The sequence below is a fragment of the Juglans microcarpa x Juglans regia genome, chromosome 4S, assembly GCF_004785595.1.
Source record: "Juglans microcarpa x Juglans regia isolate MS1-56 chromosome 4S, Jm3101_v1.0, whole genome shotgun sequence".
Classification (NCBI taxonomy): domain Eukaryota; kingdom Viridiplantae; phylum Streptophyta; class Magnoliopsida; order Fagales; family Juglandaceae; genus Juglans; species Juglans microcarpa x Juglans regia.
This window is the reverse complement of record NC_054601.1, coordinates 26,048,706-26,074,926: the sequence shown is the minus strand read 5'-3', so window position 1 is coordinate 26,074,926 and position 26,221 is coordinate 26,048,706. Positions and strand designations below refer to the sequence as shown.

The window sequence follows — 26,221 nt, the reverse complement described above, 5'->3', positions numbered from 1 at the left end:
GGCTTCTGTGGAGGGATAAAATACAATAGCCCATAGTTAAGCCTAAGCCACCACTAGAGGACAAGATAAAGGGATAAGAGTGGAGAACAAGAACGGACATGGAGCAAGTAGGGGCTAGCAGGACAAAGGGAAGGTAGTAAGAGAAGGGAAGTTGACACACGTAAAGGGGTCAGGTCCCATCACTGCAAACTGACACACGCAACATGGAAATGTATAAAAAGCTTTTAGGCCCGAGGACTTCTACAGACATCGACTCAGACTCTCCCTCAATCAGATCATCTTCTTCTTCAGCAACTCTCGAGGAAGACAGCGTCTCTAACAGGAAGAGCTCCAACTTTCTCTATACAGTGAGATATAAGGAAGCATGAGTGACTGTAAACAAATATATTATATAGTGAAGACTTCCCTCTCCAAACCTCCGTGGACGTAGGCTTGTGGCTGAACTATGTAAATCTTGGTGTCCATTTCTCTTTACTTTCTCTGCACTTATTTTCTATTTATTGTTATGGATGTACGCATCTCCAATGTATAGCCGCGCTGGAACACTGCCGGAAGTTTCAAATAACACCTATCGAGGCCTAGTTAAACGTTGTTGTCCAGGCCAGCGAAACACGACATCAAGAGAACCCAACACCAGCCACCTGCTATTTCTTTTGTTGGACTCTAGCTAGAGCTAGCTCAGCCTCATGGTGGTATTCAAACCTAATTTTTTTTTTTCCAAAAGTACCTGTACCAACTAATGTTTCTCTATACCACCTCTCCCACTACTTGGGACTTTAAAAAAAAAAAAATCCAAAAGGTTGAAATTTCAGATCATTGGTGTAACCTTTTGTCATTATAAGAAAAATATTTGCACACTAATTTCAATGTAATTGTCTCACCTAATTTGGTGGATGTTGAACTTTTATTTATAGAGTAAACTTGTACATAATTTTTTATTTACATGATAAGTTATATACATTGATTTTTCAAATATTCAAACGAGTAAGATGCTATCTTTTGCTGCTCTGATTTGCTTTATCTTCATCTAATTGTTTGTTGAGCGTTATCTTCACGTGTTTGTTGAACTTTATCTTTATCTGATTGTGTAGTTGACTTTGAATTGGTTTCTTCATGATAATGTGTTCCAATAGTCACCGAGCTTCTCTCACCACCAACTTGGAACTGAAACGATGACGCAGATACAGCAACCAAAGCGATACAAAATATTGTGGTAAAAATTATGACATGATAGACGACGCAGATACTAGTTTTGTTACTAAAGAAATTAAAGCCATCGATGATCTGTATGTAATTCCTCTGATCCAATATGCCCAAGTAATGGAGATAGATAGCTAGCGAAATGGGAAGTGAAGGAATTAAGAGATCAGTTTATTGAGCAGTTAACTCAGTTATTTCGTACATGGGGATGGTGGCCGGGGCAGTTAAACATAGTCGCAATGATCGGCTGGAATTACTTTTTGTTCTTCCATTTCAAGAAAGTAACAGATACATATTGTTAAGAGGTGGCTTGAATTCAGATTGAACAGTGCATGTGTCGTAGGTTCGCTCGAAAGGAGGTTCACTCGGCTCGAGCGAAGTCAGACAGAGAGCTTCGCTCGAAATTCGCTCGACACTCAGCTCGAGCGAATTCAAACAGAGAGCTTCGCTCAAGCATCGCTCGACATTCAGCTCGAGCAATATGAAGACAGAGAGCTTCGCTCAAGCATCGCTCGACATTCAGCTTGAGCAATATGAAGACAGAGAGCTTCGCTCGACATTCGCTCGACACTCAGCTCGAGCGAATTCAGACAGAGAGCTTCGCTCAAGCATTGCTCGTATGTTGGCTTGAGCGAAGTGTGCAAAACCTACGCTCGCTCGACACTCGCTCGACGTTCGCTCGAGCCAATGTTCACAAAAGTGAATTCTCACTTTTCCTATAAATATCAAACGGCGCCTCCTTCTTTGTACAGATTTCAGAAATTATTTTTTCTCTTGTTTTAAGTCTTTTCTTGAGAGAGAAGTCTAGAGTGAATTTGAGAGATAACTTCCTTGTGAAGTTTTGTTATATTCATCTGTACTCCATCTCTGTTGATAGTGAAATCTTCGATACCGACCCCACCAGTGGACGTAGGCTCATTTTGAGTCGAACCACTTAATTCTTGGTGTTCTTTCTGTGTAATTGTCATCAATTTCTTTCGTTTAGTTCCGCTACTATACTTCGAGTTGGTCTTAGATCTACAGTTATTCCAACAAATTGGTATCAGAGCTTGGCTCAGGGTGATCTGGAGGGATGGCTATGGCTAAGTTCGAAGTGGAGAAATTTGACGGTCAGAACAGTTTCAGTTTATGGCGCATCAAGATGAAGGCTTTAAGGCGACAACAGGGCTTGTCAAAAGTATTAGAAGTGTCGGTATCTGACGATTCTCCGGCTCCTTCGAAAGAAGAAGAAGAAAAGGTACATAGTACTATTCTTTTGTCACTATCTGATGGAGTTTTAAGAGAGGTTGCTGACGAGGAGACTGCAACTGGTCTCTGGTCGGCACTTGAGAATCTGTACATGAAGAGATCTCTCACCAACCGTTTGTATTTGAAATAACGGTTATACACTCTCAAAATGAAGGAAGGTACTCTTATTTCTGAACACCTAGATGAATTTAATAAAATCATTATGGATCTGAGGAACATAGATATTAAGCTTGAAGAAGAAGATCAAGCGTTAATTATTTTATGTTCATTACCCACATCTTTTGAGAACTTTGTGAATTCCATGTTGTATGGTAGAAATACAATTTCCTTAGTAGATGTAAAGTCTGATTTGAATTCTAAGGAGTTGAGGAATAAATTAAGTGTGAAGAACACTAATGAACAAGCTAGTGGCTTGTTTGTTAAGGGGTCCTCAAGCAGGGGTAGATCGAATGACAGGGGTTCAGAGAAGAATAAGGGGAAATCCAAGGGCAGTTCACAAACAACGTTTAGTAAGAAAAACGTCAAATGTCATTACTGCCATAAGTGGTCACTACAAGAACGAGTGTCCAAAATTGAAAAACAGAGAGGACGGCACTAGTTCATCTAATGCCGTTAGTGTTGCTGATGATAGGTCTAACGACCTAGATCTTGTTCTAGCAATTAGCGACTCCAATAGTCGCTTTAGTGACAAGTGGGTCATGGACTCAGCTTGCACTTTCCATATGTGTCCCAAGAGGGACTGGTTCACTAACTATGAATCAGTCAACGGAGGCTCCGTTTTGTTAGGGAATGATATGGGTTGTAGAATTGCTGGAATTGGTTCATTCAGAATTAAGATGTTTGATGGAATTGTCCGGACATTGTCTAATGTTCGACACATTCCAGAGTTGAAAAAGAATCTTATTTCTTTGGGTACTCTTGATTCTCTGGACTACAAGTACACTGGTGAAGGTGGAGCTATCAGAGTCAGTAAGGGCTCTGTGGTTGTGATGAAAGGAGATAAGACAAATGGTCTTTATTTCCTTCAGGGCTCTACAGTGACAGGTGCAGCTGTAGTGTCTATTTCAGATGATCCAGATTCAGATGTCACCCATTTGTGGCATATGCGTTTGGGTCATATAAGTGAGAAGGGGATGTCAATTTTGAGTAAGCAGGGTTTGCTATGTAATCAGAAGATAGGGAAACTGGATTTCTGTGAACACTGTGTGTTTGGAAAACAGTGCAGGGTTCAGTTCTCTACAGGGGTTCACAGAACCAAAAGTTCTGTGGACTATATTCATTCTGATCTTTAGGGCCCATCTTCCGTTCCGTCAAAAGTGGAGCTCAGTATTTGCTTACGTTCATTGATGATTTCTCACGGAAGGTTTGGGTTTACTTTTTGAAGCAGAAAAGTGATGTATTTGTTAACTTCAAACAGTGGAAAGTTTTGATTGAAAATCAGACGGGCAAAAAAATCAAGCGACTTCGCACTGACAATGGTATGGAGTTTTGCGGAGGTGAGTTTGATGAATTATGTAGAAATGAGGGTATTGCCAGACATCGTACAGTTAGACATACTCCACAGCAAAATGGGATAGCTGAACGGATGAACAGGACTCTCTTGGAGAGAGCCCACAACATGCTTTCTAATGCAGGCTTGGCTAAGGATTTCTGGGCTGAAGCAATCAACACAGCCTGCTTCTTGGTCAATCGTTCTCCAGCCACAGCGATTGGTTTGAAGACTCCGAATGAGGTATGGTCTGATACTCCTGCTGATTATTCAAATTTGAAAGTTTTTGGTTGTCCTGCATATTTCCATGTTAATGATGGAAAACTTGAGCCAAGGGCAAAGAAGGGCATATTCATTGGGTATGCCAGTGGGGTGAAGGGATTCAGGTTGTGGTGTACTGATCCTAAATCACCCAAGTTTGTGATCAGTAGGGATGTCACTTTTGATGAAAAATCCATGCTTAATCCGAGAAATGAGATTACTGAGTCTACAGGACAAGAACAGGATGTTAGAAAGCAGGTGGAGTTTCAGGTGGAAGCACCACAAGGGCTGCCCAGTGGCGCCCAAGATCATGCTATTGTAGATGAGCATGATTCTGATTCGAGTAGCGGCGCACAAGGTGAGCAAGACTACAATATATCGACTGGTAGACAGAGGAGGCAGATTAGACCACCTCAGAGATATGCTCATGCAGATATGGTGATGTATGCTCTTACTACGACAGAGAATATTGTTGGTCAGGAGCCTTCCAGTTATTCAGAAGCTGTCAAGAGCGCAGAATCTGCACAGTGGTGCGCAGCTATGACTGAAGAGATTGATTCTCTTCACAAAAACCAAACATGGGATTTGGTTCAATTGCCAAAGAAGGTGAAGACTGTTGGCTGCAAATGGGTCTTCAAAAGAAAAGAGGGAATCCAGGGTGATACAGATGCAAGATACAAGGCACGCTTAGTTGCTAAGGGCTTCAGTCAGAGAGAAGGCATCGACTTCAATGAAGTCTTCTCTCCAGTGGTGAAACACAGTTCGATCAAATTACTACTTGCTTTAGTAGCATTGTATGACTTAGAGTTGCAGCAACTTGATGTTAAAACAGCGTTCCTACATGGTGAGCTTGAAGAGACCATTTATATGCATCAGCCAGAGGGATTCATTGCTGAAAACAAGGAAGATCATGTGTGTAGATTGAAGAAATCTTTGTATGGTTTGAAGCAGTCGCCAAGGCAATGGTATAAGCGGTTTGATTCCTTTATGATTGATCATGGTTATTTGAGAAGTAACTATGATAGTTGTGTTTATCATAAGGAATTATTTGATAAGTCTTTCATTTATTTGCTATTATATGTTGATGATATGCTTATTGCTGCTAGAAGCATATTTGACATAGGTTTGTTAAAGACCCAACTCAGAAATGAGTTTGAAATGAAAGACTTAGGTGCTGCGAAGAAGATTTTGGGAATGGAAATCTTCAGAGATAGGAAAGCTGGCAAGTTGTACTTGTCCCAGGGAAAGTACATTGAGAAAGTGCTTCAGAGATTTAGAATGTTTGATTCCAAACCAGTAAGTACACCACTTGCTACGCACTTTAAGTTTTCAGCTAGCCTATCTCCTTAGACAGATGAAGAGGAACTGTTCATGTCTAGTGTTCCTTATTCAAGTGCAGTTGGCAGCATCATGTATGCAATGGTTTGCACACGCCCAGACATTTCACAGGCCGTGAGTGTAGTTAGTAGGTATATGGCTAATCCGGGTAAGACTCATTGGCAGGCTGTGAAGTGGATACTCAGGTATCTGAGGGGAACCCTGAACTTTGGGTTAATATTTGATAGAGATGTCGATCTTAGTTCCAAAGTTACTGGTTTTGTTGATTCTGATTATGCTGGAGACTTAGATAAGAGAAGATCATTGACAGGTTATGTTTTCACTCTGTGTGGGTCAGCTATTAGTTGGAAAGCAACACTGCAATCCACTGTTGCTTTATCAACTACCGAGGCAGAGTACATGGCAGCAGCATAGGCTGTTAAGGAGGCCATTTGGTTGAAAGGCTTGGTCAATGATTTGGGTTTACAGCAAGATGGGATCTCAGTATTCTGTGACAGTCAGAGTGCAATACATTTGACCAAAAATCAAATGTATCATGAGAGAACGAAGCACATTGATGTCAGGTACCATTTTCTCAGAGAGATTGTTATAGAGGGTGCTATACAGATTTTGAAGATTGCTACTACAGAGAATCCAGCAGATATGATGACTAAGCCAGTTGCAGTATACAAGTTCAAACTTTGTTTGGACTTGATTGGTGTTTGCATTTTGTTATTCCCGTAAGGGATTTGATGGTGGGGATTGGTTTTGTGGTCGGAGGTTTTTTGTGTTGAAATTGGCAGAGTTCAAGCCAAGGTAGAGATTTGTTAAGAGGTGGCTTGAATTCAGATTGAACAATGCATGTGTCGTAGGTTCGCTCGAGCGGAGGTTCACTCGGCTCGAGCGAAGTCAGACAGAGAGCTTCGCTCGAAATTCGCTCGACACTCAGCTCGAGCGAATTCAGACAGAGAGCTTCGCTCAAGCATCGCTCGACATTCAGCTCGAGCGATATGAAGACAGAGAGCTTCGCTCAAGCATCGCTCGACATTCAGCTCGAGTGATATGAAGACAGAGAGCTTCGCTCTACATTCGCTTGACACTCAGCTCGAGCGAATTCAGACAGAGAGCTTCGCTCAAGCATTGCTCGTATGTTGGCACTCGCTCGACGTTCGCTCGAGCCAATGTTCACAAAAGTGAATTCTCACTTTTCCTATAAATATCAAACGGCGCCTCCTTCTTTGTACAGATTTCAGAAACCATTTTTTCTCTTGTTTTAAGTGTTTTCTTGAGAGAGAAGTCTAAAGTGAGTTTGAGAGATAACTTCCTTGTGAAGTTTTGTTGTATTCATCTGTACTCCATCTCTGTTGATAGTGAAATCTTCGATACCGACCCCACCAGTGGACGTAGGCTCATTTTGAGTCGAACCACTTAATTCTTGGTGTTCTTTCTGTGTGATTGTCATCAATTTCTTTCGTTTAGTTCCGCTACTCTACTTTGAGTTAGTCTTAGATCTACAGTTATTCCCAACATATATGGTGGCCTGTGTAAGCTTAATTGTGACTGAATTAATCTTATACATGCATGCATATGACATCAAGCTCTTATCATTTTTTCCAAATTCCAGACGGTAGCGAAATGGTCCCAGCGACAACGAATGGTTAATGGTGGTAGGAAGAAAAAATCATTGAGGCCGAGAATAGAGTAAGAAATCGTCGGGAGTTAGTGAGCTGAGAGAAAGGCAAAATCTGGGAAGAAAGCAACTCCTACACCTGCCCCCATCTACTTCAGAAACCCTCAAACCATCGTTTTACTTTGCCAAATATCTATGACCTCCGGACATAAAAATAAAAAAAAATAAAAAAACAATAAAAAACGACCCTCATGCTCTCTATCTTTTATAATGTACAGCTTACATCGAGGCCATATCAAAATTGTAAAAAATAAAAATAAAAATAAAATAAAATATAGAAAACAGAAGGGAGAGAGAGATAATGAGAATGATTTTGAGGGCTACATCTTTATTGTCCTCTATTATCTGAATACATAACATATGTTACTATTTATAGGTGAATGAGGTTAGAAAAATAATAAAAATACAATCAATCAATATTATTAATTGATACTGATTGATTTACATAATAAGCTAAATATGATAAAGAATAATTCATATTACCATACTTACTAGAATATGAATATCTTCTAAGTATGGTGATATTCTAACATAACATTCCAACACATCCCTTTAAAGTCAGGATGAAGAAATTTGAAATTTTGAATTTAAAATTTGAGTATAGCCTTCATATTCATTATAAATTGATCATCAATGAGATTGTGAAAATGGTATTGGGAATATGGCAAATAGAGCATCAAATATGGAGCTATGACCAATGACGGGCTTAATGTGGAGCAAGCGATTGACTTCCTGTGTGCATGGCAGGATGGTTGCTCGTGTGCATGGTTGAGTAAGGGGTGGCCAAGCTGGACTGGGGCCACGAAACACCCCGCCAGCTATAAAAACCACTAGCAGCCTTGGTGGTAGCCAGTGGTTGCCCCGCCAACTAGCTCCTGGGTGTGTGGTTGTGGACCATCACGATAATGGGCTCATGACTGGCCGCCGTGAGCTTCTGGGTGCACATTATGTGCACAATATGTGTGGCTGTGGACCACTGCATGCTTGGCCATTGTGGTCGGGGACCACTACGACAATGGTAGAAGGGGATGGGGGCCACCATGCCAGGCTCACGGTTGGCCTTCGTGAGCCTCCTAGGTGCACAGTAACGTGCACCCGTAGTGCCCTTGTGCATGGTGCCATGCACAATAGGTGCATGCGTTCTACGCACAGTGCAAATGCACTGTGCATGCCACAATTATGTGCACTTAAATGCACAGTAAGTTTAATCTTGCTTGGCCGAGAAACTTTCTTCTTGGGCATGAAAAGCTGGCAATTGAAGTGTTTTATGCACTGTGCACTTAAGTGTGCAGTGTTCTTAACCGCAAGGGTGAGGAAAGGTACACTCGTCCAATTTTTGTAACAGTATTACTAATGAAATAAAAATAAGAGGTGAAAAGTTGAGAATACTTATCTAAGGAAAAATTTATCTGCTTATTCGGAGAAGGTTTCATAAGCTAGAAAATCATCATTCTCCAACTTTTGGTGTAGAGAATAAGTCGATCTCACAAACAACACCAACTGTTAATGCCAAAAATCGCACAATAGACTGAAACGGGAGAAAAAGTCATTCCCAACCCATTGAGGTGGTCTAGGTCTTGAGGTTGCTGTCTAAAGTCCATGATGGCGGTCTTGAATGGTGGTATGGTGCACATACGTACATCCATAGCAGTGAATAGAAAATAAATACAGGAAATGTAAATAGAGGTGAAGATACACAGATTTACTTAATTCGCCACAGGGCCTACGTCCACGTGTCATTTGAAAGGTAAATCTACTATAATATGAGTATTTTACAATCTCTCATTTCTCTATGTACAATGGAGGTCGAATACTTCTTTTCTGGAGAAGATCCCTTCTCTAGAGCTCTCGTCGTCGCGGTTGAAGACGATGTTATGTATTCTCATAATAGTCGCCCTTCCCCTCCCTCAAATCTCAGATCCCTTTTGTTGTGGCCTTTGTCAGTGGTTGTACATTTTTATGTCGCTTCATCTCCGGATGAAGATGATGCTATGTATTCTCGAAATAGTCGTCTTTCCCCTCCCTCAAATCTTAGATCCCTTTTGTTGTGGCCTTTGTCAATGGTTGGTGAGAAAGTCAGTTTTATGCCGCAGCATCCCTTTCTTTCTGCCTGGCTTTACTGAGCGTTTGACATTTTTCTCTCTTTTCCTCTCTTTCCCGTCATCTCCCTCTTTTTCATCTGACACTTACTTTTTCTTGTTCCCTCCTTATCTCTTCCAATTCCCTGATCATGGCCATTTGGACTGTGCCTGGGACGCCATATGGGCCAGGAGGATTTTCCCCTTAACAATATCCTTGTTCCTTCTGAATATTCTCCAACCTTTGTGTCACTGAAGACATGAGTGGACGTTTTTGTGGATTCTCCTGTGTGCACATCAACCTTGAGTGAAGCATTTCCACGCAGCATTGCTCAAATGTTTGTAAAGCACAACTTCAATCCCCTGAATTTGCCTCCTGCTTTAATGAGGTGTCCAGAACATCCATAATATGATCTGAAAATGTAGAATCCACCCAATTCCTGAAATCAACCCCATTTGAAAACAATTCGCTTGTGGGCTTCTTTCGAGTCATCATCTCTAGTAGCATGATACCAAAACTATATACATCTCCTCTAGTGGAAACTTCAATTCTCTGTCCATATTTTGTTTCAAAGCAATTGGAATCGTTAGTATAAAGTGTTTCAAAATTTAGTTTGTAAGTTACTGTGTAAACAATTTTGAGGCCTTGACAAATCTTTTCATCTTAGAAACGATATGTTGTTTAGGATTCATGTTCACATAGATCTTGTCGTAATGGACCCTATTTTGACAGTAATCTGCTTGAGAAATCTAAACAAATTTTGAAGTAACATTACTTTGAAAATTGACTTATTTCTGCTTAGAAATGAAAATATGTTGGGAAGAATTATGAGATGAAAAGCTTTCATGAGTAGAAAGAAAATAATCGAAATCGTTTACTATAAACGAGGCATATAAAGAAACGACATCATCATAGCTCATCACATGCACACCTGGGGGTATATAACCAATTGATCCTCGTAGGAAATTTGTTGTGCTAACATGTTCTCTTAGTTTGTCAGCTAAAATGAGCTTTCCAACCCCAAAATCTGCAACATGAGCAACCATATCAGTGTCCAGAAGCACATTTTGTGGCTTCAGATCACAATGTATGACTTGATCTGAACAATACTCGTGTAGATATTCCAATCCATGGGCAACATCTATAGTTATTCCCAGCCTATCCCTCAATATCAATATACAACTGCCTATCTTTGATCCATTCGGATAAAGATGTTGTTCCAAGTTCCCATTGCCCGCATACTCCAGAACTATAGCCATGAACTGTGAACTTCAGGCGGATCCAATCATTCTAACCAGATTGCGGTGCTTGATTCTAAATAATATTTGGCATTCTCTTTTACAGCTTTTTAAACTCTGAATAGACTCTGCATGCAAAACCTTTACCGCCACAACAGAATTTCCATCATCAATGATTGCTTTATAAACTAATACATAGCTTCCCATTCCCAGTAAGTTTGCCTCATCGAACTCAGCTGTTGCAATTTCGAGTTCCCTTTGAGTAAAAGTTCGGTTTCCAAAGTTTATTGGAGAAGACATTAGTTTTGAATGTGATAGATTTACAATTTCTTTCTTGAAGAAGAAACGGCAAACAAAGACAACAACCAACACAAAAAATAAGAGGGTACAACTCAATGTAATTGGTAAGAAATAGTAGAACTTTTTGTTTCACTTTTGCTTTTGCTTCTGAGCTTCATAGCAAGGAAGACCAAGTAGATCAGAGCCACCACACAACCCCAAATTCCCCATGATCGAGCTTCTATTGAACCTTATTGTATTTGGAACTTCTCCTGTCAAACTATTGAAGGATAAATTAAGTGAACCTTATAGCCTATGATCAATAGAACGAGCTTCTATTGAACCTTATAGCCTATTATGTGTATAAATACCACAAATGCTCAATGAGAAATTAAGGAAGTTTCTCGCGTATCTCCTTCTATTGATAGTAGGAAATACCAACAACACATTCTTATCCTGATTGGTCGAGCTCAATACAGGTTCATGATGAAAATATGTTTAATATTTTCGATAGATTCTTGCAGCTTTGTTACATGAATTTTTTTCATTGTTTATCAAGATTACTTTGAAGTATGGATGATCAGTGTTAGTAGCTTATAATTGAGATTTTTGTTTAGGCTTATGATGGTCCTAGACCCACTCCACCTCTCTTTTTTGCCTCAAATGTTGCTCTGTGATACCCTATATGGTAAGGATAAGTGTAGGTGGTGTATGAGATCCCACATTGCTTGAGAATGAGAAGTTCTTGCTCTTTATAAGATTCCAATGAAGTTTCAATTGTATCATTGACTAGTCTTTTTAGAGTATAGGCCATGTAATTTGGATCTTCAATTGGGGCGTTACATGCTTTCCCTACACCCCATTTTTTGGATCATTTAGAGGTGTACATTCTACTGGATTGGAGATTCTTATTTTGCTTTTGTGTCGGCATTTCAGCGCCCTCTAATCCCACCCTATGGAACCCCAGTTCCATAGCCCAGCTCTATATCCTCCGGGGGGAGTTTATGCTCATCCTAATATGACAATGGTAATCCTAGTGTTCTTTCACTTTCATTCTAAATTAGGTTTCTATATTCTTTTTTATTTTTTTAACTAATAACTCATGTGCCTACATGTGTGATGCACGTACGCATACTAAGAAGTATTTAAATTGGTCATCTTAATTTGTTTTTACCATTTCTTGTGTAGACCCCAAACTCTGCACAGACAAATGCAGAGTTGGAAGGGATGGGCCCTGATGGGAAGGATAGAGCTTCAGCTAAAAAATTTATCTGTTGGCAAATATACAGATGACAATCTATGACTTGAAGGTGCGCGGTTTGGATAATGAGTTAAGATGAAATGAGTTGAGATAAAAGTTGAAAATTAAATAAAATATTGTTAGAATATTATTTTTTTAATATTATTATTATTTTGAGATTTGAAAAAATTGAGTTGTTTATTATATTTTGTATGAAAATTTAGAAAAATTGTAGTGATTAGATGAGATGAGTTGAAATCGCTCTTGTATGGGCCTAGTAAATGATATTGTCTTTGACAATTGTAAAAACTAAAACTTTGATTTGATAATTTTGAAAAGTAAATGATGTTATATTTGACATATGAATCATTTTAAATTTGAAAATGAAATCCCATATGCCTATAAATAACTCATTTGAGATATTCAAATCAAGAACACAACAACAAGAGCATATACACATCAATTGTAAGTTTTACAACATCCATTCAAAACTTTCAATCTGTCTTCTTTAAGCATTGAACCTTAACCATGTTCATTCTGAGAAAAATATAGTTTTGCGCTATATTGTTCTTATTCCACTCATTGATGAGTGTTTTCTGATAACCTACCCACTATCAGCTCTTGTATCTGTAAAAGGGAGTGCATAACCCTTGTGTGTGTAGAATGTGTTCTACACAGGGAATAGACGTAAAATCACCTCGTGTATGGTGATTGCAAGTGTAGAGGGTGTTGTACATGGATTCTTTGCAGCAATACTGCTCAAAGTTGTAATAGGTTTCTATCTCCACCTGAAGGAGATTGGATAGTGAATTTGAGAATTCTCAAATGGTAGCTTGAGGCGAGGACGTAGGCAGTGTGACTGAACCTCATTAAAATACTAAGTTTGCTTCCTCTTACTCTTACTCTTTATATTTACTGCTACTTCGTATTTTGTTCATATTTTATATTGGGTATTTAATTTATAATTATGGATTTTTAAATACAACTCAATTCACCCCCATATTGTGTTAGTCATCTGGCAACAAGTGGTATAAAAGCTAGTTAACCTGTGCTGTTCATACAGACAGATCACTCATGGGAACTCTCGTTTGTGACTGTTTCACCGAAGCAAGACTCTCCGACCATGGGTAACAGTGCACCAGTGGAAACGATGGCCGGCTAGTCTAGAAGGTACAATTGTTAGGTGACATAGGTGCTGCCTATGATTAGTAATAAGTGGTATCAAAGCGGTAGCTCTTTTTATAAAATTAACTATCTTTTGAGTTAAGATCTTATGATTAATATTACAGTTACATTTGGTAAGACCAATCTAGCAATCGGCCTCCACTATTTTGCGAAAACAATTACACATTTTGGAAAGCTGAAATGAGAATTTTCCTTGAATTTCAAGGTCGAGAAATTTGGAGATGCGTTATAAATGGATCTTATATTCTAACAAAAGTTGTTGATGGAATAAAGGTCAAAAAGGAAGAAGAAGAGTTCGATCATGAAGACGATAGAATTACAACATTGAACTCAATGGGTATAAATCTCCTATATTATGCTCTCAATGGGAATGAGTTCAATAGAATAATGACTTGCAAGACAGCAAAAAAAAAAAGAAGGGAAAACTTGGAAGTTACTTATGAAGGAACTTCGCAAGTCAATGAATAAAAAATTCATATTTTTACTCATGAATATGAAATGTTTAAAATGAATGACGATGAATCTATTTCTACTATGTACATTCGTTTTACTAACATCATAAATAACTTGACAGCTCTTGGCAAAGTCTATTCCAACGTGGAGATAATAAGAAAAATTTTCAACTCTCTGCCAAAACGTTAGGAATCAAAAGTGACGGCGATTCTTAAAACTAGAGATCTCAAGAAACTTGAAGTAAATGAACTCATCAAGTCACTTACCACCCATGAGTCCACATTGAAAAGAGGAGAAGAAGAAGGAAAGTCAAAGAAGAGCTTGACATTTAAAGTTGTTCCTCATGAAAGTAAAAGTGATGAAGATGAGGAAAGTGATGACAAAGTGAAAGCAAAAGCAATGAAATTTACATGGGATGATGATTCAAGCAGTTCAAACAGTGAAGCAAGCAATGGAGAATTTGCAAATCTTTGTCTTATGGCTAAAGACAACATTGAGGTAACAAATCTTGACAATATTAAAAATCTTTCATATGAGGATTTGCAAAATATCTTAGAAGAGGTATTTGAGGAACTTGAGAAATTAAGTATCAAATATACTACTTTGAAAAAGAAAAAATATTATTTGACAAACAAAATTGATATTTTAAGAAAAGAAAACATCATTTCGAAAGATGAAAATCAAGAGTTGAAAAAGAAAATGATTGATTTAGAAAAGATTGTTGAAAAATTTACAAACCGGAAAATAAACTTTGAAAAACTTCTTGTAGTCAAAGATGCGTTTTTGACAAGGCAAGCTTGGGATACATGCCAAAACAAAAATACAAATCTTATAAAAACTTCTTTAATAATCCTTCTAAATCAAAGTCGAGTATTCAAAATTCTTTTGATAAAAGAAAACTTTTCAAAGAAAGATACTATTATAATTACTCAAGTTTTATGTATATGTCACATGCTATCTGCAATTTTTGTAATAGAAATGGTCATAATTATTATGCTTATCCTATTAGAAGAAAACATACAATAACTATTAGGGTCACATGGGTACCTAAAAATCTTATTTCTTCTAATATTAATAAATGAAGGACCTAAAGAACATGGATACCAAGAAAAGCTATTTTAATTATTTTTGTAGGTATGCATGTAGTCCTCCATAAGCAAAAGCAAATGGTTTTTAGATAAGTGGTTAGATTGCAAAATAAGGACTTGCAATCTGTCCATGTTCTTCAAATAACATGGGAAGGTATCCTGAATGCGGTTGTTCTCGACGTCCAAAACCTCTAAATATGTATTGCACTTGGCTAAGAATTTTGGTAGCTCTCCTTCCAGTTGATTTCCGTTCAGAACCAAAGTTTGTAAATAACATGAGTGGTGATCTGAAAAGGAATCAGGAATTACTCCAGTAAGATTGTTTCCCCCTAAATCCATCACCGTTAGATGTTTACTCATTTCAATTAAGCATTGGGGAATCGTGCCAGTCAAGTGATTATGGGACAAGTCTATAGCATCAAGATTGGTAGAGTTGAACAGTGACGTAGGAATACTCCCGTTAAATCTATTCCTTGAAATAGAGAAGAAAATAGAGAGTGGGTTTCGATGGGAGAGAGCGGGTTTGAAGTTTTGAAAATTCAGTGGGAGAGTTGAAAGTTGCCCTTGGAGCTGGTTGGAGTGAAGGTCTAGGATATTCAACCTGGTTTGGGAAGTTTGAGAGTTTAAATTCACGTATAGAGTCTCTAGACAATTATGAGAAAGATTCAAAATCCGAAGATGGGGAAGTCTCCAAATCCAACTAGGTAGCTCCCCATAAATCTTGTTGTCAGAAATATCTAACATAATTAATTGAGAATCGTTTCTTGAGAAAATGTAAAACTTACCGGTTGAATATCTTAGACCTTCAAACACTAGAACTTCGTGTCTGAGCAACTCCATTGCTGAAGAGTTGTGTGGCCGAGGGACCTGTTGGCTAAGGAACTTGTGGGGCCGAGGGACTCTCCATGGTTGGGTAACGTTGTGGTTAGGGGATCCATGACTAGGGGACCCATGACCAAGGAACCCATTCTAGCTGAGTAAGCGGTTGCCCGCCAATGTGCATGGCAGGATGGTTGCTCTCGTGCATGGTTGACCAATGGGTGGCCGAGCTGTGGTCGAGGAATGGAATAGGGCCAAGGAACACCCCGCCATCAATAAAAATCACTAGCGGTCTTGGTTGTAGCCGGTGGTTGCCCAGCCAGCTCACAGGTGCCACGACCATAGGTAGCAACATCGGGCTCACGGCTAGCCAATGTGAGCTCTTGGGTGCACATTATGTGCACAACATGCGTGGTTGTGAACCACCTCATACTCGGTCATAGTGGTCAGGGACCACTACAAGGATGGCAAAAGGCATCGACGATCCACCTGGTGGCCGCTGGTAACAACAGTGGGCTCACTGTTGGCACTATGTATGCCATGCACAATGGGTGCATGCATTCTACGCACAGTGCACATGCACTGTGCATTTAATGCACAATAAGCTTAATCTTGCCTAGCCTGGAAACTTTCATCCCAGGCGTGAAAAGCTGGCAGTTGAAGTATTTTATGCACTGTGCACTGAGTGTGTAGTGCTCTTAACCGCATGGGTGAGGAAATGTGCACTCACCCAAATTTTGTAACAATGTTACTAATGAAATAAAAATAAGAGGTGAAAAGTTGAGAATACTTATCTAAGGAAAAATTTATCTGCTCCTTTGAAGACGGTTTTGTACGCTAGAAAATCATTATTCTCCAGCTTCCAGTGTAGAGAATAAGTCGATCCCACAGACGACGCCAACTGTTAATGCCAAAAATTGCACAATAGGCCGAAACGGGAGAAAGAGTCATTTTCAGCCCACTGAGGTGGTCCAGGTCTTGAGGTTGTGGTCTAAAGCAATGTTTTGAATACCGTACCGGACGCCGTACCGGTCAAGGCACTGGAACGAAATATTTCGGTACCGGTACCATTTCGGGATAGCGTTTCGGGATAACGTTTCGGGATAGTTGATATATGAATAAATTATATATATAAATATATATAAAAATTATATTCCAAAATAATAGTTTATATATAAATAAATTATATATAAATACATATATATATAAATTATAAATAGTCTAGTCTAAATTGGGGGTTAAAAAATAAGCTTGTGGTTTGAAAAAAAAAAAAAAAAAAAACACAGTCCGAAATATCGGCCGGTACCGGCCGAAATATAGGCCGGTACAGGCCGAAATTCAGGCCGGTACCGGCCGGTATTTTGGCCGGTACGGAACAGGTATAGTAATTGTACCGGTCGGACGGTCGAAACGAAAAATTTCGACCGTACCGGCCGGTACGGTACGAAATTTAAAACACTGGTCTAAAGTCCACGATGGCGGTCCAGAGCGGTGGTATGGTGCAAGTACATACATCCATAACATTAAATAGAAAATAAATACAGGAAAAGTAAATAGAGATAAAGATACAAAAATTTACGTGGTTCGCCACAGGGCATACGTCCACACGTTATTTGAAAGGTAAATATACTATAATATGAGTATTTTACAATCCCCTAACAATATCATTGCTCCTTCTGAATATTCTTCAGCCTTTTTGCTACCGAAGACATGAGTGGTCGTTTTTGTGGATTCTCCTGTGTGCATATCAACCCTGAGTCAAGCATTTCCACGCAACATTGCTCAAATCTTTGTAAAGCACAGCTTGAATCCCCTGAATTTGCCTCCCGCTTTAATGAGTTGTCCAGAACATCCATAATATGATCTGGAAATGCAGAATCCACCCAATTCCTGAGATTAGCCCTATCTGAAAACAATTCGCTTGTGGGCTTCCTTCCAGTCATCATCTCTAACAGCATGATACCAAAACTATATACGTCTCCTCTAGTGGAAACTTCAATTCCCTGTCCATATTCTGTTTCAAAGCAACTGGAACCGTTAGTGGAAAATGTTTCACAATTTAGTTCATAAGTTACTGTGTAAACAATTTTGGGGTCTTGACAAATCTTTTCTTCTTAGAAATGATATGTTGTTTAGGATTCTTGTTCACATAGATCTTGTCGTAATGGATCCTATTTTGACAGTAATCTGCTTGAGAAATCTAAACAAATCTTGAAGTAACATTACTTTGAAAATTGACTTATTTCTGCTTAGAAATGAAAATATGTTGGGAAGAATTATGAAATGAAAAGCTTTCATGAGTAGAAAGAAAATAATCGAAATCATTTACTATAGACGAGGCATATAAAGAAACGACATGATCATAGCTCATCACATCCACACCTGGGGGTATATAACCAATTGATCCTCGTAGGAAATCTGTTGTGCTAACATGTTCTCTTTGTTTGTCAGCTAAAATGAGCTTTGCAACTCCAAAATCTGCAACATGAGCGACCATATCAGTGTCCAGAAGCACATTTTGTGGCTTCAGATCACAATGTATGACTTGATCCGAACAATACTCGTGTAGATATTCCAATCCATGGGCAACATCTATAGCTATTCCAAGCCTGTCTCTCAATTTCAAGTTACAGCTGCCTATCTCTAATCCATTCGGATAAAGATGTTGTTCCAAGTTCCCATTGCCCACATACTCCAGAACTATAGCCATGAACTGTGAACTCCAGGCAGATCCAATCAATCTAACTAGATTGCGGTGCTTGATTCCAGATAATATCTGGCATTCTCTTTTACAATTTTTCAAACTCTGAATAGATTCTCCATGCAAAACCTTTACTGCCACAACAGAATCTCCATCATCAATGATTGCTTTATAAACTGATCCATAGCTTCCCCTTCCCAGTAAGTTTGCCTCATCGAATTCAGCTGTTGCAATTTCGAGTTCCCTTTGAGTAAAAGTTCGGTTTCCAAAGTTTATTGGAGAAGACGTTAGTTTTGAATGTGATAGATTTACAGTTTCTTTCTTGTAGAAGAAACGGTAAACAAAGACAGCAACCAACACTAAAAATAATAGGGTACAACTCAATGTAATTGCTAAGACATAGAAAAACTTTTTGTTTCTCTTTTTCTTTTGCTTCTGAGCTTCACAGCGAGGAAGACCAAGCAGATCAGAGCCACCACACAACCCCAAATTCCCCATGAACGAGCTTCTATTGAACCTTATAGTATTTGGAACTTCTCCTGTCAAACTATTGTAGGATAAATTAAGATTCATGAGAAATTGACCATTAGTGATCCATATTGGAAAATCACCAGTTAATTGATTGTGAGCCAAGTCCAGCACTTTAAGATGCGTGATCATCTTCAAAGCCTCAGGGATTGTACCGTCAAGCATGTTATGGGACAGGTTCAAATGCTCCAATGATATGCAACTTCCAATTAAACTTGGTATGGCACCGGAAAGCCTATTCTCTGACAAGTCTATTGCCAGCACATATACCAGTTGCCCTATGCCTGAAGGCACCTCTCCTTGAAAGTTATTGTTTGACAAGTTGAGTGAGAGAGACAACTTGGAAAAGCTGCTGATCTCTCTGGGAATTGACCCTTGTAGGGCATTGAAGGATAAATCAAGAAGCATCATAAGAGAACATCTGGTGAGTTCAATGGGAAGGTTTCCTGACAAGTGGTTTTGAGACAAGGAAAGATACCTTAGTTGAGAAAGATTACCAAATGTAGAGGGAATCGACCCACTAAGCAAATTATCACTAGCATCCAGCGAACCAAGATTAGTCATGTTCCCCATGTCCTCGGGAATTACCCCAAAAAGCCTGTTTTTTCCCAAGACTAACGTCTGCAACTGCCAAAGCTTTCCGAGTGTTGCTGGTATTCTTCCATCCAAAAAGTTGTACTGCAAAGTTAAGCGCACAAGGCCGCTCAAATTACCTATACTTCCTGGTATCTCTCCTGTTACTCTGTTATTCAAAATGTTGAAGTAATAAAGTTCTTTTGAAAGAGCGCCAACGGAATCAGGTAGATTTCCTGTGAACAAACATGAACCCAAGTGTAATTTCTTCATAAACGAACAGTTCGTGAGTGCTGTTAAGAAACTAAAGGAAGGGTTGCCAGATCTGCCTCCCAGGTTATTGGTATGAAGGTAAAGAATCTCAAGGTTCTTTAACTTCCCCAACTCCTGTGGAACTTCCCCACTGAAGTTGTTCACGCTAAGATCAAGGAGTGTCAGATGGGAAAGATTCGTGAGGGTCACTGGAATTTCCCCAGAGAGTTTGTTATCTAGCAAGTACAACTTCTGCAAGTTTTGGAGCTTGTCACCCAATTCTGAAGGGAGGTCTCCACTTAAAAGATTCTCAACCATCGAAATTTCACGTAATGCGGTGCAGTTACTCAACGAGTTAGGTATCGTTCCCTCAAGAAAGTTAGTGTGTAAGTACAAAATCTCCATCTTTGCGAGAGCTCCAAGCTGTGGAGGGATCTTCCCAGTGAAGAAATTTACGGCCAACTGTAAATTTATTAGGCTTGTCAGGTTTGATAGAAATGATGGTATGACTCCAGTGAGGTTGTTTACAGAGAGAGCCAAGTGCGTCAGGTTCTTCATCCACCCTAGTTCTTTCGGAATTCCAGATAGATTGTTGATATTCAAATCTATGATTTTCAAGCTTTGACAGCCTTGAAGTGAGGGTGGTATGTTACCTTCAAGCAAGTTTGTGCTGAGATTCAAATATGCTAATTTCGAAAGCCTTCCCAAGGTAGTTGGGATTTCTCCATGGAAACGGTTGCTGCACAAAGACAGGGTGTTGAGAAGGGAAAGATTGGATAGGAATGGTGAAATAGTTCCCTGTAAGCCCATGTTAACGAGCTCAAGAGCTATGACACGATCTTCGAGATGTGGATGGCATGTAATTCCAGTCCAGTTGCACAAGGAATTGGCTTTGTTCCAATCTTGGAGATAACTCTTGGGATCACTTGTTATGGCTTCTTTGAACTTCAGAAGAGCTAGGCAATCGGTTAGATCTTCACAGACAGATGCAGATGCTGATGGAAGAACACGAGAGACGAATAAGATTAACAAAATCTTTGCTGTGGTGATATAGATCATCTGATTGCACTCCATACTCTTTATCTCTCTTGTTGGCTTATGTTCTTGTGTTTGTGGAGGCTTCTCTTTAAGATACTTAACGTGGGAAAAAATTATCAAATTCTTATACGATTTCAGAGATTCAAACAAAAAAGTGAGAGAGCTTCAATTTTGACTTCAATTTGAATGCTTGGTAGTTGGTACATGTATTAAATGCGAAACCCAGACTTTTGTGTTCTAGCTGGAATTCAAGGCTTTTGTGTTTCAAATTTCAATTATGACTTCCATGAATCATACTTCCAGTCATATAACATAACATTTTGATAAATGTAAAATTCCCATCAGATGTGACGTATGTAGAAACTCTGATCGTTTTTAGCTTTGAAATAAAAGAGATATTTATTTTCCATTTAATTTCTCATCAGAAGGAATGGGTGGAAAAACAAAAAATAGAGGAATTGTAACAGAAAAGGGAAAAGATACGTAGCCAATTTATTAAACTGGAATTTGTTGTGTGCTTGCTGAACGCTTCATGCTCTGTTACAACTTATTTGAGATGAACAGAATACCTTCAATCTCTTGTTTATTGTGGATGCATGTAAGATAACGTCATTAATAAGTACTTTTACTACAACTCATTTTCATGTGAATTTAGAGAAATTGCTTTTGTTTATTTGAAAAAAGTATCAATGTCAAGTATATTTATCGTCTTCTGAAAATTCTTCCACTCACATAGATATCACTTAGGATACAAGCGATCCGGTCATAAACTGCAGCACTTGAAGGTGACTTTCTGAAACAACCTCGATGGGGACAGGGGAAGAGAACACACCCACTAGGAATTCCCCTCGATACTCTTATCTCTCTCGTTGAATCAACTGGTCTTCTTCCCCTTCTGGCAGTTCAGACTCAGAGAGGTAGATCTGGTTTTAACCATTTCAGACTTCGAGAAGCAGTTCAGAGTTCGGGACAATTACAGGCTTTACTACGTTCATATCAATTTTTTTACATTTGAATTTTTTTTTAAATTATATTTTTCTAATTTAGAAGATAATTTTTTAATATAATTTTTATTTTAAAATTTAAAAAAGTTGAATTATTTTTTCTTTGTTTAAAAATTTGAAAAAGTTGTAATACTGTGTTTATGTTTAAGTAATGTTTAAAAATAAAATAAGATGGAATGAGATATGATAATTCAAACCTAATTTTTGTGCAAAAGTACATGTACCAATTAATGCTTCTCTATACCACCTTCCACACTATCATTGGTGTAACCTTTTGTCATTATAAGAAAAATATTTGCACACTAATTTCAATGTAATCGTCTCACCTAATTTGGTAGAAGTTGGACTTTTATTTACATGATAAGTTATATACATTGTTTTTCAAATATTCAAACGAGATAAGATGTTATCTTTTGCTACTCTGATTTGCTTTATTTTTATCTGATTGTTGTTGAGCGTTATCTTCACGTGGTTGTTGAACTTTATCTTTATCTGATTGTGTAGCTAACTTTGAATTGGCTTCTTCTTGATGATGTGTTCCAATAGTCATCACTAAACTTCTCTCACCACCAACTTGGAATTGAAATGACGACGCAGATACAGCAACCAACACTACAACACAATCCACTTTTTGCGTCGGATATAATCGCTGCAATAGCTCAAATCTGTGTCGCAAAATCTTTTTCCCGTCTAAGAAATTTCGTCGCTAGATGGTAGATAAAAATTCATCTCAAAAAGTTTATAACGGCACACCAGCAGAGATACTCGAATAAGATTATATTTCTGGCAACATCGTGCGTCGCAAAATGTGATTTTTCCCTATGCAATAAAGTTAAAATGGCTGGAGAATGCATCGTTAGCGGCCATTTATAATCATCACGAATATTTAGTAACGCTGCATGTGAATTTTTGCGACGCTACAACTAAAGTGGCAAATACGTATCATTTCGCGCCGCAAGCTCAACGACGCAAAAGTGCGGCGAATATTTTGGGACGCAAATATATATCTCTTGTGTCGAATATTTGCAGCGAGAAACATCGTAGGAATAGAGGTGAATATTTGCGTCCATGAATTGGCGTCGCAAATGACTGGGCATCACTGATAAGATACACAATCAATCGCCGCAAACTCTATTGTTTGGAGACGCAAATATAATCTTCTGGGGCTCTTTTGTGACACAAAAACTTTTTTTTTCGTAGAAATAGATATATGTATTAGTATTTGCAGCGTGGATATATGGACGCAGATTCTTTTGCGTCCATGCGCGGCGAGATAATCTCATCTCTACAAACCGATCAACTACCTTCGACGCATTGAATGTCTTTTTAATGGCCTTCTTGCTTGTGGCAATATATATATAGAAATATTTTCTATGCAAAATTTAAGTCCCAATTAATTAATACCGCAATTTCAGTACATATATATATGCAGCATGCATGCCTTTCAAATAATCTGGAATATTCATGCTTTAAATTTGCCAACATCACAGATTAATTTGTCTAATTAAGTACGTAGCAATATGAGCAGATCTTAATAAATATTGTATGATCTAATCATGATCATTCATTTTCCCTTCACTATATAACAGCCTGCAAATATTATTATAAAGACCTCAATAATAAGCAAATTATAAATAGTGTTGCACAAATCATTAACTATTCATTTCATCATGACCATAATCCTGACTATATATATATATAAACCCAACCCGCATTCTATGAGTAATTAAAACTTGAGTAGGAGCAGAAGAATGCAGCAGTGGATACATGCACAATATTTCATTTGGAGGCCAACCATCTATGCATGCACATAAATTAATTACCTCCCTTTTAACATTTGAATTTTTATTTTTGTTTTTAAATATTTTCTTAAAATTTTTAATTATTAAAAAATATATATATACAATTTTATTAATAGTCATTTTTGTAATAATTAAATTAATAAATAACAAATAAAAATAAATAAATAAAAACAAATAATATATCCTCCAATGCCTGATAGCCCTAGCAGTGTGTGAGGTCGATCTCAAAATTCAAATCAACTTTTTTTAAAATAGATTAATAGCATAGGGAACTGGGAAGGGCCATCACAGTCTACCTTTGAACTCGAACATGTGCGGGGGCATCAAAGTTTAGGGAATACTTGAAGGAAGAGATTATACAGAATTTTACTTGAATAATTTGAGTTAAATATTTTTTAAATTTTAAAAAAATAGAGATTAAAAAAAATTAAAGCTATCGCCTCATTCTCTGTGCTCGATCTTCTTTTCCCTTGATGTGGTCGTGACATGTGACAGGTAATGTGATTAAAACAAAAAAACCAAAAAGCTAGAGAAAGGGTTAGCCTTCGTCCCTGAGCTACCGAAATTAACATGAGCAAGACATAAACATCCAAAAGTCACCAACAATAACACCACCGTAATCTCTAAATTATATGCCTCTCAACATGAAAAAGGCAGCTGGTGGAAACCCAATAAAATCCAGATCTAGATTACAAAGCCTAACTTGAAAATTTCCGCAAGCTTATAGATTTAACATCAAACAGCACATTGGGACCATTGGCAAAGCTCCAATTTCAAAGTTTGACATGAGAGAGCCCAATCTCTTTTTTGAGTCCGAGAGGCATTGACAGTAAAAGGGAGAATCCAAAATCAAGTATAAGATCAGGAGGCTCAAGCTTGAGAGCAAAACCCAGACAAGAGAGCTGATGTTGGAGTGCGATGGGGTATTTGACAGATGAAATAAGGGAGTACTGAAACAATAGCACCCGACAAGTAGGCTACGAACACTTTTTTTTCGCCGCATTAAGCCATTTGCGGCATCCCCACTCTTACCGCTGGCCCACAAGCCACCCAATCTAATGTGTATTTTTTTATTAAAAAATTCTACTTATTATTACATACCAATACGTAATTTATCATTTTTATTATTTAATTTAAATATAAATATATTGATGTATAAATATGTGTGTTTAAATAAAAAGATAAAAATTATAAATCACATATTAATGTGTGAAAGGAAGATAATAAAATGACAAATATTATTTTATTTTTATCAAATTTTGTACTTTTAATTATTTGTTGTCTACCAATGTACAATTCTTTTTAATTTTAATTAGATTTTACTTGTAAAACGAAAGACTATAATAACAATTTTAAAAATATAAATGATTTAGCTATAAAGAAATGTCACTAAAGTAAACTTACAAATTAACGTTGTTTGATGTGATAAACTAGTTTGTAAAAAAAACCATTGGGGTGCCAAAGGTGATTCTTTTTCAACATCAAAATCTTTGGTCCATTTTTCAACATCAACATCCATAAAGCTAATAGTCGGTATTTCATTCAGCCCCCACGTTTTCACCACATTAAGCTGTATTTTGTCAATAGATTGGCGGGCTCGTATGAACTTCATCACTAAAGCAAAACGGAATTCCTCAGCAGCTTTCGACATTTTGGATTTCGAAAAAACAAAGCCTATCTCATCATCAATTTCAACTGAAAAACGCATGGGAATTTGAAACAGAGTGCTCTATCTTCTTGTTCACTGCCTGCGCATAAGTTTTCATCACTGCAACATCAGACCCGGCATTCCTTGCCGACGGAGAAGCCATCGGAGGGGTTAAGGGCACCGTCAAGAAGCAACCCTAGCGACAGCAACCAGCCGAATTTGGACGAAATTGGAAATCCCATAAAAAAACGGATTTTCCAACTACCAGCAGAAAAAATCACCTAACAATCGCTCTCTCAATCGCCTCTCAGATGATTTTAAAAGATAATTGCTAAAATCAGGAGGTTAAAGCTTGAGAGCAAGACCCAGACAAGAAAGCTGATGTTGGAGTGTGATGGGGTATTTGACAGATGAAAAAAGGGAGTACCGAAAACAACACCTGACAAGTAAACTACGAACACTTTTTTTCGCCGCATTAAGCCACTTGCATGATCTCAGAGTGATGCCAAACTTGTTGGGTTTGCTCCTTTGGAGTCCCACACTAGTGGGAGAGAATTGAGGAGCAGACCTCAAAGCCTATAAATAGGGTATTTGGCATCTTAGTTAATTACACCAAGTTATAAGTTTTATTAGTAACTTGTGACTCTAGTAAAATTCATTTATTAGTCTTTTCTTGTAAAATGAAAGAGGTGAGAGTTAAAGTTTTGCTAGTGAGAAAGCTTTGTAAGTGTCATTTGGGGTGAGAAGAAAAATTGTGTGATTGTAATAATTTTTCATATAGTGTATTTTCTTCTCTGGGTCTGGTGATTTTTTCTCCTATTTTTGGGAGTTTCCACGTAAAATTCTTATGTTGTTATTATTTCTCTATTTTTCTTCATATTTCACCAAAAAGTAGATCCTATGAGTGAATTTGAGAGGTCCAAATTCTTAACAAAGTTCACCAACAACAATGGCTAGTGGAGAAGATTGGTTTGGACGGAGTATTTGGTTTCGGTAGCTCGGGGATGAGGGTTCTATTTCTCTAGTTTTTTGTTCTTAATCACCTTAATTTAAAATATAATTTTATTTTGAAATTTAAAAAAAGTTTAT

At 38.0% G+C, this 26,221-nt stretch overlaps 2 protein-coding genes across 3 annotated transcripts; both read right to left on the bottom strand.

Annotated features, from left to right (window-relative positions):
• Positions 1-169: 169 nt before the first annotated feature.
• Positions 170-10,822, bottom strand: LOC121262214 (probable LRR receptor-like serine/threonine-protein kinase At3g47570). The gene is made up of 3 exons (XM_041164610.1): positions 10,664-10,822; positions 10,265-10,546; positions 170-340 (listed from the first exon to the last, which is right to left on the bottom strand). The coding sequence occupies exons 1-3, from the start codon at positions 10,820-10,822 to the stop codon at positions 170-172; spliced, it is 612 nt and encodes a 203-aa protein (XP_041020544.1).
• LOC121262571 (LRR receptor-like serine/threonine-protein kinase FLS2) lies at positions 8,758-21,006 on the bottom strand. Of its 2 annotated transcripts, none has more exons than XM_041165093.1 (3): positions 17,969-21,006; positions 17,046-17,600; positions 8,758-8,791 (listed from the first exon to the last, which is right to left on the bottom strand). In XM_041165093.1, the coding sequence occupies exons 1-2, from the start codon at positions 20,712-20,714 to the stop codon at positions 17,251-17,253; spliced, it is 3,096 nt and encodes a 1,031-aa protein (XP_041021027.1). In that variant the 5' UTR covers positions 20,715-21,006; the 3' UTR covers positions 8,758-8,791; positions 17,046-17,250. The 2 variants fall into 2 exon arrangements, with proteins under 2 accessions (XP_041021027.1, XP_041021028.1); XM_041165094.1 differs by lacking the exon at positions 8,758-8,791 and adding an exon at positions 16,369-16,577.
• Between the last annotated feature and the right edge of the window lie 5,215 nt (positions 21,007-26,221).

What these genes read in the sequence shown, in the direction of transcription:
- LOC121262214 (XM_041164610.1), bottom strand. Translation starts at nt 10,822, where the DNA reads ATGTCTTCTCCAATAAACTTTGGAAACCGAACTTTTACTCAAAGGGAA. An exon ending in ATTCTGTTGTGGCGGTAAAG is followed by an intron (nt 10,547 to 10,663) that starts GTTTTGCATGCA and finishes TGAAGTTCACAG; the next exon opens with TTCATGGCTATAGTTCTGGA. An exon ending in CTGACAAACTAAGAGAACAT is followed by an intron (nt 341 to 10,264) that starts GTTAGCACAACA and finishes CTCACTGTATAG; the next exon opens with AGAAAGTTGGAGCTCTTCCT.
- LOC121262571 (XM_041165093.1), bottom strand. Translation starts at nt 20,714, where the DNA reads ATGGAGTGCAATCAGATGATCTATATCACCACAGCAAAGATTTTGTTA. An exon ending in AATTGGTTATATACCCCCAG is followed by an intron (nt 17,601 to 17,968) that starts GTGTGGATGTGA and finishes GCTTTGAAACAG; the next exon opens with AATATGGACAGGGAATTGAA.